General features: G+C 45.6%; 1 protein-coding gene and 1 long non-coding RNA gene across 2 annotated transcripts in view; one reads left to right on the top strand and one right to left on the bottom strand.

Moving 5' to 3' along the window:
* LOC310826376 overlaps positions 1–17,549 on the top strand; it is a 218,884-nt gene that overhangs the window by 53,624 nt on the left and 147,711 nt on the right. The window lies entirely within an intron of this gene.
* The window catches only part of STRIP2 (striatin interacting protein 2), a 68,900-nt gene that overhangs the window by 35,859 nt on the left and 15,492 nt on the right, over positions 1–17,549 (bottom strand). Inside the window, exons 2-5 of the mRNA XM_083700168.1 lie at positions 15,447–15,516; positions 4,202–4,276; positions 2,754–2,888; positions 2,270–2,390 (exon numbers count right to left, since the gene is read on the bottom strand). Of these exons, the coding sequence (XP_083556294.1) occupies positions 2,270–2,390; positions 2,754–2,888; positions 4,202–4,276; positions 15,447–15,516 (401 nt within the window). The remainder of the gene's footprint in view (positions 1–2,269; positions 2,391–2,753; positions 2,889–4,201; positions 4,277–15,446; positions 15,517–17,549) is intronic.

Genomic DNA, 17,549 nt, shown 5'->3' with positions numbered 1-17,549 from the left:
AGGCGGTAAATCGTATATCCTCTCGCCAGAGTTTCTCCCATTGCTCTAGATAGATAGTATGTCCGAAATCCTGAGACCATTTAATGATCGTTTCTTTCACTTCTTCCTCCATCAATTCACCTGGGACATTCTCTGTATGCCATCTCCGAGGGAGGTCTCAGGTGGGGGGGCAATGAGAACAGGGCTTTTTCTGCCGCTGCTCCCTGTCTCTGGAATGCTCTCCCCAGAGCACCAACTTCCTTATGTTTCCAACACCTGGCAAAGATTTTTTTTTTGTTTCCTTGGGCATTTGGGCAACACTGGGGACTGGATATTTTTACTTTACATTTTAAACATGTTTCAATTACAGATAGGTAGCCGTGTTGGTCTGCCATAGTCAAAACAAAACAAAAAATTCATTCCAGTAGCACCTTAAAGACCAACTAAGTTAGTTCTTGGTATGAGCTTTCGTGTGCATGCACACTTCTTCAAGGTGCTACTGGAAGGATTTTTTTATTATTATTTTAAACATGTATAAGTTATTTTCTAAACTGCATTTAATCCTTATCATAAATCACTTCCGGACTTTTCACCGTGCGGGAAGCGATTCATAAATTCACATAAAACTATGGCTGTTTTAGAATTGCATTTGCTTTGTTGCTGTTATTTTTTACTTAAATCTGTTTTTTTCAGAGCAGGGGGTCTGTTTGTGGAAAAGCAGGATATAAATATTCATGCGAAATATAAATAGTGTGGAAAGCACGACTGACATGCAAAACTGAACTGGCAGTTTAACCTGCCTCTGTGTGGACACAGCACCATTCCTCACCTCCTGGCACCTTCCGCCTGAGGCAGCTGTCCCACTTTAGCCAATAAAGGTAAAGGTAAAGGGACCCCTGACCATTAGGTCCAGTTGTGGCCGACTCTGGGGTTGGGGCGCTCATCTCGCTTTACTGGCCGAGGGAGCCGGCGTACAGCTTCTGGGTCATGTGGCCAGCAGGACTAAGCCGCTTCTGGCGAACCAGAGCAGCACACGGAAACGCCGTTTACCTTCCCGCCAGAGCGGTACCTATTTATCTACTTGCACTTTGACGTGCTTTCGAACTGCTAGGTTGGCAGGAGCAGGGACCGAGCAACGGGAGCTGACCCCGTTGTGGGGATTCGAACCGCCGACCTTCTGATCAGCAAGTCCTAGGCTCTGTGGTTTAACCCACAGCGCCACCCGCGTCCCTACTTTAGCCTGTAGTAGGGCTTTTATATGTAATGCCCTAACTATGCCAGACAGCAGCCACTCCATAATTTGTCAAGCTCCTTCTCTTCAAGGGCACCAACTAGACTACTGAATCTGGCTGCTCATGAGTGTGTGTTGGGGGAATAATAATAATAATAATAATTATTATTATTATTATTATTATTATTATTATTATTATTATTATTATTAATACCCCGCCCATCTGGCTGGACTTCCCCAGCCACTCTGGGCAACTTCCAACAAAATATTAAAATACAGTAATGCATCAAACATTAAAAGCTTCCCTAAAGAGGGCTGCCTTCAGATGTCGTCTAAAAGTCTGGTAGTTGTTGTTCTCTTTGACATCTGATGGGAGGGCGTTCCACAGGGCGGGTGCCACCACTAAGAAGGCCCTCTTCCTGGTTCCCTGTAACTTGGCTTTTCGCAATGAGGGAACTGCCAGAAGGCCCTCGGAGCTGGATCTCAGTGTCCGGGCAGAACAATGGGAGTGGAGACGCTCCTTCAGGTCTACTGGACCGAGGCCGTTTAGGGCTTTAAAGGTCAGCACCAACACTTTGAATTGTGCTCGGAAACGTACTGGGAGCCAATGTAGGTCTTTCAAGACCGGTGTTATGTGGTCTTGGCGGTCACTCCCAGTCACCAGTCTAGCTGCCGCATTCTGGATTAGTTGTAGTTTCCGGGTCACCTTCAAAGGTAGCCCCACGTAGAGCGCATTGCAGTAGTCGAAGCAGATCTTGGAGAGATCTGCTGCCACTGAAACATATTTCCATCCTCAAATCCCTCGTCCGGCGGCCAGGGGGGCCCCGGATGCGTTGTCCACCACTGCTTCCCCTACCCAGTCCTTGCACGGTTTGCTCTTGCCACACAATGAGTTCCACAGGTCAGTCTATGAGTTTTTGTGAAGCAGAACTCCCCCTCCCCCAATGCACACCTGATTTATTTTTTAAAAGATTGAAATAGCAATTTCCAGGAACAGAGTCAAAAGGAGCCCGCACTAAAATGCCAGCTTCAGATCCTGTTTTCAGAAGAATATCTTACGCCATCTCCATGTTCAGCAACTCCAGGAAGGCAGTGAAGGTCCCCATCTGGTACAGGAGGAAGTTGTTGTGCCGGGACCAACGGAGGACGTCTGCCTCTGTGTCGCACTCCCCAAAGACCCCTGGGAGGCAGAGAGGAGGGGAGGAAAAAACCCAGTAAGGGAGGGGGGCATGAGACATGAGATGATGCTGTCAATTTGCATTTCTTAGTACAGAAAGTATTGATGTGATGTGCAGAGATCTTCCCTATTCTACTTAGCTCAAGAGGCTTCTGGAAGGTTTCTTTCTACGTGAAAGAAGCAGGCAGAAGGTTTCTGATGTTTGGGTTATTCCTTCCGGGAAGCTGAGTACAGCTGGTACCTGTGATTTTGGCTTGTGTTCAATAATACATTTCATTTTCTTTCTCTTAAAGAGAAAATGTTCTGCCCCAAAAGCACGCTGCATTTGGGCTGCTGTTTTCAGCCAGACCAAGACGACTTGCTTACCTTGTGCCAAGTAGAGGATCGCCCGGGCGACTTTCAGCCTCTTCTCTCTGTTGACTACTTCCAGCCCATCCAGCAGCCGCATCACATAGGCCTTCTGCTGAGCCACGTCCAGCTCCGACCACTGCTTGTCCTTCACTGCGGGAAAGGAAGGACCCAAAAAACCAAAGTCTGAACATCACTGCCAAATGGCCCCCCCTCTCTTTTCCCTAGCCCCTTTCCAGGAATTCAGCTAACTCCACTGGGAGTTCCCTGGTTGGCACTGAACCATGGCAGGGCCTTTTCAGCGGTGACTCCTCGCTCGTGGCATACCCTCCCTGGCAAGCTGCGCCTGTCTCCAACGCTATTAACTTTCAGGAGAAATGAGAAAACATTCCAAATGGGTCCAAACTTCAATATCTAAAACTCCTGGTAGAGGACAAGGATCTAGAGATCACGCTCAGGGTGGCCAAATTCTGTGCGACTGCCATAAAACTTAGGGAACGTGCTGTACTACCAAAATGATTAAGGTTTTAAATGACAACTTTAGTTTATATTTTAGTGATCAAGATTTTTAACTGCCGCTATATGCGAATTGTCTCTGTTATACCCAACTGCAATTCAATGTACTGTATTCCTGTATTCAAGATGAATCCTGTATTTTGGGGCAAAAAAAATAAGAGGCACAAATACAAGATGGGTGACACCTGGCTTGAGAGCAGTACATGTGAAAAGGATCTAGGAGTCTTGGTTGACCACAAACTTGACATGAGCCAACAGTGTGACACGGCAGCTAAAAAAGCCAATGCAATTCTGGGCTGCATCAATAGGAGTATAGCATCCAGATCAAGGGAAGTAATAGTGCCACTGTATTCTGCTCTGGTCAGACCTCACCTGGAGTACTGTGTCCAGTTCTGGGCACCACAGTTCAAGAAGGACACTGACAAACTGGAACGTGTCCAGAGGAGGGCAACCAAAATGGTCAAAGGCCTGGAAACGATGCCTTATGAGGAACGGCTAAGGGAGCTGGGCATGTTTAGCCTGGAGAAGAGGAGGTGAAGGGGTGATATGATAGCCATGTTCAAATATATAAAAGGATGTCACATAGAGGAGGGAGAAAGGTTGTTTTCTGCTGCTCCAGAGAAGCGGACACTGAGCAATGGATCCAAACTACAAGAAAGAAGATTCCACCTAAACATTAGGAAGAACTTCCTGACAGTAAGAGCTGTTTGACAGTGGAATTTGCTGCCCAGGAGTGTGGTGGAGTCTCCTTCTTTGGAGGTCTTTAAGCAGAGGCTTGACAACCATGTCAGGAGTGCTCTGATGGTGTTTCCTGCTTGGCAGGGGGTTGGACTCGATGGCCCTTGGGGTCTCTTCCAACTCTATGATTCTATGTTGTGTTTTATGATTTTCCTGATATTGTAAGTGAGCCGGAACTGGTCTGGGACTGCAATAATAAAATTCAAAGATACCTTGTGTTTGGAAATCCTCCTCAAAGCACTTCCGGTTGGCGGCAAACTCTGGCTCTTCTGTGTAGCTGTACAGTTCTGTCAGAGAAAGGGGAAAGAGGGGGAGTCGAATTAGCATCTGCCAGAGCCACTGTCCCTGCCTGTTATGTACTGAAGTTCTCACCCTGGGCCAGCAGGGGGATACTGTAGATAGTTATGCAAATGAAGGATCGAAAGTGACGTTCAGTGATTGGATAGTTTTAGAAAGTTGTTACAGTTACGTTGTAATGGAGCTCTATATAAGCAGGCTGACTGAACCCTTCAGTTCAGTTCTGTCCTGGCCTGTGAATAAACAAGAGCTGTTTGAAGAATCGCTGTGTCGTCTGATATGTTCACCCACAACGTGCCCATCCTAAGGGCAGGGCAAGCAAGGTAGCTCAGTGGGTAGAGCACGAGACTCTTCATCTCAGCACCATGGGTTCGGGCCCCATGTTGGACAAGACGTTCCTGCACTACAGGGGGGTTGGGCTAGATCAGTGTTTCCCAACCTTGGGCCTCCAGCTGTTTTTGAACTACAATTCCCATCATCCCTGACCACTGGTCTTGCTAGCTAGGGATGATGGGAGTTGTAGTCCAAAAACAGCTGGAGGCCCAAGGCTGGGAAACACTGGGCTAGATGACCCTCAGGGTCCTTTCCACATCTAAAATTCTAGGATTCTTTTTTAAAAATAATAATAATAATTTTATTTATAGTTTCCATTTATATACATTTCAATAGTTTGACAATAGTTCTAACTCAATGTGCAGGAAATGATAAGAATAAATTTAACAAACCACAGAAAGAGGAGGAAAGAAGGTTTGAAACAGGCCTAGGCAAACTGAGCCCTCCAGATGTTTATTTTCTTTTCAAAAATTTTATTGACTTTCCAAAATTTTAAACAAACAAACAAAAATCATAGCTGAACTTGATCCAATCTTAGTAACATTGTTAAATGACTTCCTCAAATTCCCTTGACTGAATTTCATTATATATCATTGTAACGGCTTTCCAAAATAAAATCTCATAAAATTTACTTAATCCTCTTAACATCTTTGTCTCTTTTCATCTTAACTTTAAACATGTTATTCTATGACTTCACATATTTAAATCCTTAGCCTATCTATTTTTTTGCAAGTGATTCTATTTAATTTATCTTAGCATGTTTGAGTAAATAGGCTTTGAAATTCTTCCATTCTTCCTGGTGCTCCTCCTCCTTCTGGTCCGGCCCTCCAGATGTTTTGGGACTACAACTCCCATCATCCCTGACCACTGGCCCTGTTAGCTAGACATGTTGGGAGTTGTAGTCCTAAAACATCCGGAGGGCCGAGTTTGCCTGTGCCTGGTTTATAATGCGAGAACTACAATTCTACGATTCTAACCCATGGCTTTCCAGGTGATGCTTTTAGATCCATCCAAATCAGTGGACATCACGGCCTCCTGTGGCAATGAGTTCCACAGATTAACTATGCACTACATGAAGAAGTATTTCCTCTTATCTGTCCTTTCTTTTGTCAGTTTTTTTTAGCCCTTGCTCCTAGGGGAGTCGCTCCCTCTCCTTGACCCTTTTAGCTGCCCCATTCCAAGTCTGTGATATCCTTTCCAAAATGAGGCAACCAGAACCCGGACACAATATTCCAAATGCCTTCGCAGCGTAGACTCGCCCAGTGGCATTATGGATTATTAGTTTAAATTTGGATTATTAGAAAGATGTTAAATTATTTTTGTATGCCACAACCACTGCTCGTATTTTGTTAGCTAAAGACACACCTAGTTTTTGGAGGAGGAAAACGAGAAAAAAATATTCTGAATCTCAGAAGCCAGAACAGGAAGAGGGATCGCTGCGCAGTGAAAGCAGCAATCCCTCTTGCTCTTTCTGGCTTCTGGGATAGCTGCGCAGCCTGCATTCGCTCCCTAAGACGCACACACATTTCCCCTTACTTTTTAGGAGGGAAAAAGTGAGTCTTAGAGAGCAAAAAATACGCTACAGAAGAATGGCAGATGAAGATGATGGATTTTTCGGAGCTAGCAGACCTGACCGGAAGAGTCCGCGACCAGAAGGAGGAGGAATATCAGGAAGAGTGGAATAAATTTAATGATTATCTAGTTAAATTTGTTAAGTTAAATTAACTGAAAACAGCTTGCAGATACTTAGTTGGCTTAGGATTTTATTTATGTTAAGTGACGAATTAATATGTTTAATTCCATAAGGCGAAGATTTAAGGATGTTAATGTTTAAGTTAAATTTCGTAAGAATAGGGATTTGGAAAACCGTTAAAAGGACATGCAATGAAATTCAACCAAGGGGAAGCGAGGAGGTCACTTAACAAAGTTAATAAGTGTAATTTTCAATAAGGCTATGATTTGTGTTTGTTTGTCTTGTGTGTTCGTTTGTTTGTTTGTTTATAATATTGTGAAAACTAATAATTTTTTTTGGAAAAAATAAATAAATTTCAATTATTTTCATGTGCTGCTTTGGGGAGAGGCCTTGGCACATGGGTGCACGCGCATGCATGTTCATGCGACTGCCAAGCCCTCTGCAAGAGGGACTTCCTATTTTTAGCTCAGGGGCCTCTTGTCACTGCGGGGCTGGAATGCCTGTCGCCGGAGGGCAAATGGATTAGACAAATTCGTCGGGGAGAAGGAAGGCTATCGGTGGCTCCTAGCCACAATGGCTATGCCCTGCCTTCCACAGTTGAAGGCAGCAGCGCTTCTGAACCCCCATTGCTGGAAACCTTAGAAGGGGAGAGTTGGTCTTGCGTTCGAATCCTGCTGGCGGGTTTCCCACAGGCGAGTGTTCAGCCACTGTGAGAGCAGGGATGCTGGACTAGTTGGGCCATTTAAAATATATTGCTGTTGAGTCCTTTAGTTGTGTCCGACTCTTCGTGACCCCATGGACCAGAGCACGCCAGGCACTCCTGTCTTCCACTGCCTCCTGCAGTTTGGTCAGACTCATGTTGGTCTCTTCGAGAACACTGTCCCACCATCTCGTCCTCTGTCATCCCCTTCTCCTTGTGCCCTCCATCTTTCTCAACATCAGGGTCTTTTCCAGGGAGTCTTCTCTTCTCATGAGGTGGCCAAAGTCTTCAGGATCTGCACAAACTGTGCTCTCTCTGCTACGCTGTAAAAGGTAAAGGGACCCCTGACCATTAGGTCCAGTTGTGGCCGACTCTGGGGTTGCGGCGCTCATCTCGCTTTATTGGTACAGCTTCCGGGTCATGTGGCCAGCAGGACTAAGCCGCTTCTGGCGAACCAGAGCAGCGCACGGAAACGCCGTTTACCTTCCCGCCGGAGCGGTTCCTATTTATCTACTTGCACTTTGACGTGCTTTCGAACTGCTAGGTTGGCAGGAGCAGGGACCGAGCAAAGGGAGCTCACCCCGTCGCGGGGATTCGAACCGCCGACCTTCTGATTGGCAAGCCCTGGACTCTGTGGTTTAACCCACAGTGCCACCCACATACGCAGATGCCCGCCCTATTCTTCAGGACCCTCTGTCTCCCACTTCCTGGGTGGCATCGCGCCAACGTTGCCCGGAGCCTTCATTTGCCAGTGTGACTGGCACACACTCGGGCCACCGCAATCCTTGGAGATGAGGAGTCCTCTATAAATACAGTGCGATATTATTACACATCCTCTTACTGACGATGTTGTGGTCCAAGAGTGACCTGGCACGCAACAGATGTCTATTTTAAAAGCAGTTGCGAAAAGAGAGAGAGAGAGGTTTGCAACTAGTAGTTTTCATGACACTGCAACTGAAATAAAGAAGGAATTTAAATTATTTGCAAAAAAAACGGGGAGGAGAACTGTATAACTCGCTGCAGCAAAGAATTCCGGAGTGTTTGATCATTCAGTTGAATCACTTGCAAAACTAACAGGGAGAATAAGAGGAAATATTATTCAAGAATTTAATAAAGAATGGTTAACTTTCAAAGAATCTTTAAAATTATACGGATAATGCAAGTCTCCTGGCAGATATGGATTAAATCTTGAAAACTGAGGGAAGGCATAGTAAAATCTGATCAGTTAAATGTACGGAAAAGTAGAATAACTAATAGGAAATACGTACAGTTAAAACTGGCAAGAAAGTATAAAGAGAAGAGTTAGAAATCTAATATTTGTGCTGTACACGCAGGATATGTAGGTATGTTGGGTATGTATTATATGTAATGTATTGTGTTTGTTAAGTTCTATGTAAAATGATGTATAATAAAGATTATTTTTTAAAAAATAATAATTCCGGGGTGTACCTTTCGGAACTAAGAGTGAAATACTGCTGGAACTAAATATATTGCTGAACCGAGGGTCTTGGTTATAATAAAATAATGATAGTATTATCAAAGCACCAATTTATTTATTAAATATACCATTATGGAGTGCCTTTCATACAAAATAACAAGGCAGCTTAAAGGATAAAATCAACGTCATAAACAAGTAAAAAAGGAAAAATGCATTAAAAACAGCGACCCTACACACATGCAGATATCAGAGAGATTTTAAAATGTCTAATAAGAGACAGTGCCAGATATGCTTTGATGGTATCTAATGTGTCTATTCCCTACAGAAGATTTTGGGGAGGGAGGGAATTATTGGGCCATTCTTGTTTTTATTATGCATTTTGTGTTTTTATATTGTGATTTTATGTTATGAACTGCCCTGGGACCTGCGGGTATAGGGTGGTATATAAATCCAGTGCTTTTCTTTTTTCCGGGGTACTCTCATTTTCTTACTCATATTGAAATACGGCCCTTCAATGAGGCCAAACGTAGATTCACAAAATGTTTAGGGGTTTGCGTACCCCCTGGAAAAAGAACTGTATAAATTTAACAACAATTTCCAGGTTTCCCCTTCAGTGCAACAGAGAAAAAGCACGGTGAACATTTAAAAACACTACAAAAATAAAACAACAGAAACAGCAATTCGGATAATCCCATCCAAGGGTTTAATGATAATCTAACATGCTTTTTAATATCTATATGAAGCCGCTGGGAGAGATCATCAGGAGGTTTGGGCTGGGTGTTCATCAGTATGCAGATGATACCCAGCTCTACCTCTCCTTTAAATCAGAACCAGTGAAGGCGGTGAAGGTCCTGTGTGAGTGTCTGGAGGCAGTTGGAGGATGGATGGTGGCTAACAGATTGAGGTTGAATCCTGACAAGACAGAAGTACTGTTTTTGGGCGACAGGAGGCAGGCGGGTGTGGGAGACTCCCTGGTCCTGAATGGGGTAACTGTGCCCCTGAAGGACCAGGTGCGCAGCCTGGGAGTCATTTTGGACTCACAGCTGTCCATGGAGGCGCAGGTCAATTCTGTGTCCAGGGCAGCTGTCTACCAGCTCCATCTGGTACGCAGGATGAGACCCTTCCTGCCCACAGACTGTCTGGCCAGAGTGGTGCATGCTCTTGTTATCTCCCGCTTAGACTACTGCAATGCGCTCTACGTGGGGCTACCTTTGAAGGTGACCCGGAAACTACAACTAATCCAGAATGCGGCAGCTGGACTGGTGACTGGGAGCGGCCACAGAGACCACATAACACCGGTCTTGAAAGATCTACATTGGCTCCCAGTACGTTTCCGAGCACAATTCAAAGTGTTGGTGCTGACCTTTAAAGCCCTAAATGGCCTCGGTCCAGTATATCTGAAGGAGCGTCTCCACCTCCATCGTTCTGCCCGGACATTGAGGTCCAGTGCCGAGGGCCTTCTGGCGGTTCCCTCGCTGTGAGAAGCCAAGTTACAGGGAACCAGGCAGAGGGCCTTCTCGGTAGTGGCACCCGCCCTGTGGAACACCCTCCCAGCAGATGATAAACAACTACCTGACATTTAGAAGACATCTGAAGGCAGCCCTGCTCAGGGAAGTTTTTAATGTGTGACATTTTAATGTATTTTTTTTTAAATGATATTTATTAGGAGTTTCAAAAATTAAAGAGAAAGAAAAAAAGTAAAAAACAACAAAAAAAGTTTAACAAAACATACATAACAATACCTAAAAAAGAGAAAAAACCATAAAAACCAATGCAACAATAACAATAAAAACACACATCCAATATTCCATATCTTTATCTTTCATTTACTTGTTTCATCGACCTCCTCACACCTCCCTTTTTGTATTCTAGTTTAGTTATTTATTTCAGCAAATTCTTTCCATCTTTCTCAATTTTTATTGAGTAGTTTGTCTTAACAGTCTAACCTATTAATTAACTCAGCAAATCCTTTCCATCTTTCACTATATTCTGTCATTCAGTTTACCTTAGTTTATTTTAACCTTATCTTACCATAAAATACCTTAAAGCTTAAAACTTAATATTTGTTTGTACGTAATTCCTAATATCATTTCTACTAAAGCCAAATATTTTCATTCCAACATTTTTCCTAATACTCATTAATTTTACACCAATTCCCAAAATAATTTTTTTTAAAGTTTTCTTCCAATCTTCCTCCAGCGTCTCTTCTTCCTGGTCTCGGGTTATGTCAGTCCTTACTGTCCATTCCATCTAGTCCATCAACCTGGTAATCTTATGTCCGAGGCTCTTAAGTCTTTTCCATGTCCCTTCTGCAGGTCTTCTTCTTGTTTGTACCTGCACTTTGCCTTGTCTTTTGTAGATCTCTTTCTTAATTTCTTTCCTTTCTCATTGAGGAGTAGGTCTCGGGGATGTTCCAACTCGAAAATATCTCCGTCTCTCCTCAGCAGATCAGCCCATTCCCCACAGTCCCATACCCCACAGTCAGCAGTGTAGTCCAGAAAATATTTAAAGGCATGTTTCAAAGTCCCTCCAAACTTAAGGGGCCCCACAACTCCAGACCCCCCCTGGCCCACTCCAAATTCAGCCTTCAACAACAACGGCTTATGCTCCTGCAGGGCCTCGTGTCTCTCCATTTGTGTTACTTGAGGTTCAACAGCAGCCTCCTCCATTGTCTTCTGCGTTTGCACTTGCCCTATCAAAACAGGTTCTTGGGTTGACTCCTGGATGATTTCTGTGTAAATATTTGCTGTTTGTCCAAAATTTTTAACTGCAACAGTCATCAAATCCATCTTCTCATACATCTGCTCCAACAAAGCGCTTGTCTTGCAAAAAGCAAGCACCAAAACCTCTTCCAAACACATTTTTATTCAAGGTCACAGTCTGGTCCCACGATCCTAATCTCCACAGCTGTGAAATCCCCAGATCGACTCCAGCAACAATTTAACAGGCTCCCTCTAGAGGAGACAATTTCTATTTGTATCCATCTTTTAAAAGCAGGTCCAACAAAAGAAAATTACTTTCATTTTTCGGATTTTTTGTTTCTTTTAAATGCAAAAGGCAACATTGGAATCAATTTGTTTCTCTTCTTTAACTATCTGTCGAAAGATGTTCCATTTACAGTCAATGAGCTTCACCAAAAATCTTTGTCTCTGACACCCCGTTCCCAGGTTTGAGACGGTGGAAATTTATCTTTCTTTACTCTCTCTCCTGCAGGCTTGAACAGTCAAAATTCCCCCTCTTTACTCCTGCTTCCAAGAGGGGTTTAGATGATTAAAACAGGAGGAATTTTAAACCTTTATGTACAACTTTCCAGACTTTAGCTTGCACAATTTTTGCTTCAGACTATTTACAAAAGCGGAAGGCGGACTTCCTGTTTAGGACCTTCCCGCTTGAGTGCCAAATTAAAGTGTTTCTTAGCCCAATTTTCCGTTCTACTCACGGGTACTTGTTTAGAGTCCAATTGTCCACAGGAAAAAGTCGGCGCTCTCCGGCAACGGCTGTGCGGCTTCACTCCGTAAAAATAGCGGTCGATTCAAAACACCGCGCCACTCACCCCACGTCGCTTCGGATCCCCAAAAAAGGGGTTTCCTTGAGTGTAGGCTCCTGGTGTCAGCCGAATCCCACGTTTCCAGGCTTCCTCCGCCTGGGATTTTTAAAGGGTCTCCGCCTTCGCCGCGGCGGCAAGACCCGATTTTCGCGGAGCGGGTTCCTCTGGAAGTCTCCATTTTAATGTATTTTTAATGTTTGTTGGAAGCTGCCCAGAGTGGCTAGGGAGACCCAGCCAGATGGGCGGGGTACAAATAATGAAGTATTATTATTATTATTATTATTATTATTATTATTATTATTATCTCCAAGGAGTTTGCCCAGCATCAAAGATACCACAACTTCCCACACTAAAGGGGGGCTGGACTAGATGATCCTTAGGGTCCCCTCTACTATTCTGTGATTCTATGAAAATGGTGGCTGGCAAGCCTTGGCAGGGGAGATTCCCACAGATGTGGCACCACATCCCAAATCTCCCTTCTCCCAGGCATCACTCCCCTAAATTCAAACATGGGACCAGGACCGGATTTAGGGTTAGCCAGGCATAGGCAACTTCGGCCCTCCATATGTTTTGGGACTACAACTCCCATCATCCCTGACCACTGGTCCTGTTAGCTAGGGATGATGGGAGTTGTAGTCCCAAAACAGCTGGAGGGTCAAGGTTGCCTATGCCTGCCCTAAGCTCCTGAAGGTAACGGGGCCCTTTCTATGTCCAGCTGTCCTTTGTCAACAACAAATTGTCGCTGTCTTTTGTGTTGAATAGATGCTATATGGTAATTGATGGACCTAATAGGTATCTCAAGCCATTTGCACATGTGGCCATCCAACCAGTCCATGCAGAATGTAAAGGTAAAGGGACCCCTGACCATTAGGTCCAGTCGTGACCAACTCTGAGTTTGCGGCGCTCATCTTGCTTTATTGGCCGAGGGAGCCGGCGTCCAGCTTCCGGGTCATGTGGCCAGCAGGACTAAGCCGCTTCTGGCGAACCAGAGCAGCGCACAGAAACGCCGTTCACCTTCCCACCGGAGCGGTACCTATTTATCTACTTGCACTTTGATGTGCTTTCGAACTGCTAGGTTGGCAGGAGCAGGGACCGAGCAATGGGAGCTCACCCCGTCGCGCGGATTCGAACCGCCGACCTTCTGATCGGCAAGTCCTAGGCTCTGTGGTTTAACCCACAGCGCCACATACATCCCTTATGCAGAATGTAGGCACCCTATATATAAAAATGAGCAAACCAGGGATATTTTAGGGAGCAGGCTAGCAGGTGGGGCCCATGACTTACATCATAGAAGCCTACACAACACAAAACACTGTTGCTGAATGTAGGCTTTGTTGTATTTGTTTTTTATCTTATATTTTGGAAATGTACATCCAGGTTTTTTTCCTATAATTTTTTTTTGGGGGGGCCCCCAAGAGAGTGGGGCCCTAAGCTATAGCTTGTTTAGCTTATACATAAATCTAGGACTCAGGCTACGCCTGGTGCTTTTATAAGGCCCAGTGAAATCGGGGAGCAAGCAGAGGAAAGGAGGCAGCTGTTTGTGTGCAGGGGGGAATTTCTGCATTTACTCAGCTGCTGCAGAACTTAAGCTTAATTACTTATTGGGCAGCTCTTATGCAGCACAGTCTCTCTCCTCCCTGCAAATCCTAACATGTACACATTTAAGAAAGATAAGAAGTGATGGGTTTGTTTTTTCTGCTAGCTGCCGACACAGCGGGGTGGGCAGTGAGCTGACGGAAGACATCCAAATCCCAAATCGCGAGCTTTCAATATCCTGGAAAACGACCTCGTCAAATAAACTAATACAGTGTGTTACAACGAAGGGCGTTTGTTTTTCGGGAGCAAATTCCGCCCCACGGAAAGGAACAGCTGACCTACATAGGCAGAGAGAAGCAGGGCAGTTTCGTGCCGATACATGGGGAGGTTTTCTGTTTTACAGCATGAAGCGCTCCTCTCTCTTTTTTCCCCATCTGCATTTTCATCAACAGTTTGGAACGCCAAATGCAATGTTGTCATTTTTTTGCAGAATATTCCCCACGACCTGGGCTGCTAAAAAACATTTCTGTTTGGACAAGCAGAGCCAGATGCTTAGAAAGTTGATCTGATTTTAACCGGCTTCCGTATTTTAACCTTTGTATGTTTTAAAGCTGGACGCGGGTGGCGCTGTGGGTTAAACCACAGAGCTTAGGACTTGCCAATCAGAAGGTCGGTGGTCCGAATCCGGGGTGAGCTCCCGTTGCTTGGTCCCTGCTCCTGCCAACATAGCAGTTTGAAAGCACTTCAAAGTGCAAGTAGATAAATAGGTACTGCTCTGGCGGGAAGTCCTGCTGGCCACATGACCCGGAAGCTGTACGCCGGCTCCCTTGGCCAGTAAAGCGAGATGAGCGCCGCAACCCGAGTCAGTCACAACTGGACCTAATGGTCAGGGGTCCCTTTACCTTTACTATGTTTTAAAGCAGGCCTGAGGATTGTTCTTACGTTTTATTGTTTTATCTTTTTGGAGACTGCTTTGAGGTCTTTGTTCTTGCTTTTTAATAATGGTCAAGTGCATATAAATATTATGAAATAAATAACTAGATAAATGTGGGTGGAGCGACAAATATGAATTACGCTTTCATTCAGAAGGCCAGTTTCTGCACATGGATGGGTGGACAGACAGACAGATGGACAGACTCTACCGCTCTGTCCTCCCTTCGCTGCAATCCGCATTGTTTTATTGTTCCTGTTGCTGAGGGTTTGTCACGGCCTTTGGCTAGAACAATAAACTGATATTGACTGATTGTAACCTCCACCGACACAAACAAGAGGCATCGAACGGTTAAGGATCAAGGAAACATCCCAGTCCGGCAAAAGTGCTCAAGGAAGGTGCGAAGCAGGGCAGGCGAGGGGTATGGCATGGGAGAAAGGGGTGTGGTCCACAGGGAGTGGCCTAGGGGAAGGGGTGGGGTCCAGTAGGAGGGGTGGGGTCCAGAGGGTGTGGCCTAGAAGGGGTGTGGCCAAGGAAAGGTATGTTTCAGAGAGGGCATGGCCTGAGGAGGGGGTGTGGCCCAGAGGGGAGTGGCCTAGGGGGAGATGTGTGGTCCAGAGGGTATGGCCTAGGAGAACGGGTGTGGCCAGGGGAAGGGGTGCTTCAGAGAGGGCGTGGCCTGAGGAGGGGATGTGGTCCAGATGGGGTGTGGCCACAGGCAAAGGGTGTGGATGAGGCAGACTCACGGAGGTGGAGAAGGCTCTTGGCTATCCAGGGTGCAGGCGAGTGTTGCCCTGGTGCTCGAATCCTGCCTGTAGGTTTCCCACTGAGGCCTCTGGTTGGCCACTGTGAGAAGAGGATGCTGGACTAGACAGGCCATGGGCCAGATCCAGCTGGAGGCTCTCCGTATGCTCTTCTGAGCTTCCCTTCCTTGCAGCAAAGGGAGCTCAGCGCGCCATCATCCCCGCATGTCCTATTTTACCTGACAGTTCGGCAGCATAGATGTCGGAGTCCCCGTACTCAAACTCCAGGTTGGGGCAGTCCACCGAGCCCTGAAACAGAAGACCCAAGTTAGCTGAGGCTGGCACAGCAGACGGCAGGACACACATACGCTGAGGTAACCCAGTGATACGTAACTGGAACAAGAAAAAATGGGTCCCAATCCAACAGCTGTGGAATAGCTCTCCCTGTGACTCGACTTCCCCGCTCTGTGAAATGGGCACTGTGGAAAAGTCCAGCGATCAGAATCGAGCAATCAAGAGATCAGTCAACTCTCTAGTACTGGGATAGTGACCCAACCACCACAAAGACTCTGTTGCTCATTGCTAGGTTCTTTGTGGGACCCTGCCTCAAACCCCTCAGCCCCCCCATCTCCTTTTCCGCCTGCTTGCAACACACGGCCACCCCCGTTACAAAAAAAAAAAGTCCCCTAGCAAAAACCAGACACCCATTTCCCCCTCATTGCAGCAGCATGGAGCAATTTGAAGCCTTCTATGACATCAGAGCAGCTCAACCAATGGCTGGCGGAGGCTGAGAATCGCCCACCACGCTCAAAAAAACAGTTTTCAACCACAAGATTCAGTCCCTACAGAGCGGTGGCCTTGGGTACAACAGTCCTAACATGACGGGGGTGTGGGAAAACTTTTTCACCACAAAGTCCACATTCATTTATGGAGAATCTTCTGAGGGGTCTTGTTCCGGGGTGGGTGGGCCCAGAGGCAAAAACAGGCAGAGCAATGGAGGCAATTTTAATCTTTGTGCAGTAGGCTAGTTTCTGCACAACCTCTCTATTCTCCATCTGGATGACCGAGGGAGTTCAGAGACCTCGGTCCCGTCGGACTTGCATTCGACCGAGCGACTCTTCCGGTTGAGTCCTCCGACGTGATGAACGACCTGAGCTTTTGATGAGGCTCCAAGCACATTCCCCCATTACGCAGAGTATCCAACACGCAGGGAAGGAGCCGAGATAGTACGAGCTACATTGCAAAGAGCGTTTTATTTCTAACTACGCAGACAGAAAAGAAATATACATGCTCTCTCTGTGAAAGCAGAGAGCAACTGAACAACAAAGGAACAGGAAACCAGTAACATCCGTCTCCTGTCTTCCGTGAGACTTCCAACAGTCTGGAATGTCAACAGAGTCTTGTGACTCCAAGAACTGCACAGTGGCAACACACAGAAACCAACAGGTCCTGTATCCCTGAAGGAGCGTCTCCACCTCCATCATCCAGGCCGGATACTGAGGTCCAGCGCCGAGGGCCTTCTGGCAGTTCCCTCCCTGCAAGAAGTGAGGTTGCAGGGAACCAGGCAGAGGGCCTTCTCTGTGGTGGCACCCGCCCTGTGGAATGCCCTCCCAGCAGATGTCAAGGAAATAAGCAGCCATCTTATCTTTAAAAGACATCTGAAGGCAGCCCTGCTCAGGGAAGTTTTAAATATTTAGTGCTGTATTGTTCTTAACACTCGATTGGGAGCCGCCCAGAGTGGCTGGGGAAACTCTGCCAGATGGGCGGGGTATAAACAACAAATTATTATTATATATTATTATTTCAGCAAAGTCGAGCCAGTGAAAATCGTGGCTTGGGAGAGCAGGATGGGATGAATGTCTATGTTTCCTTTTATTTTTTTCCATATTATTTTCATTGGTTTTCCATTTCACTTAAACCAACAAAATACAATAACATTTCATAACCATCTGTGATTATTTTTCTCACCGCTCTAATGAGCACTGACTTCCCTCCCTCCCTTACTTTCTTTGCTTACTTCAATCCCTTTCCCACAGTTCCTTAATAACATCCAGTCAATGTCATGATTTATTTCAGACCTGCTAACGTCTTCAAATTTCTACAATTATTACTTATATAGTCCACAAATTTACTCCATTCTCTTTGAAACTTTGTTTCCTCTTGATTACATATCCTGTAGGTCACTTTTGCTAGTTTCACATAATCCACCATCTTCGTCTGCCACTCCTCCACCATTGGTAATTCCTGTACTTTCCATTCTCTTTACATTTCCAACAGATTTCACTACTTGTCCTATACATTTTTGACAGGTGTTTGACCGGTGATAGCGGCCATGAAATTAA

The sequence above is a fragment of the Podarcis gaigeae genome, assembly GCF_964106915.1.
Source record: "Podarcis gaigeae genome assembly, chromosome: 10".
In the NCBI taxonomy this organism is placed as follows: domain Eukaryota; kingdom Metazoa; phylum Chordata; class Lepidosauria; order Squamata; family Lacertidae; genus Podarcis; species Podarcis gaigeae.
The sequence above is the reverse complement of the archived record's forward strand: the minus strand, read 5'-3'. Positions and strand labels throughout refer to the sequence as shown.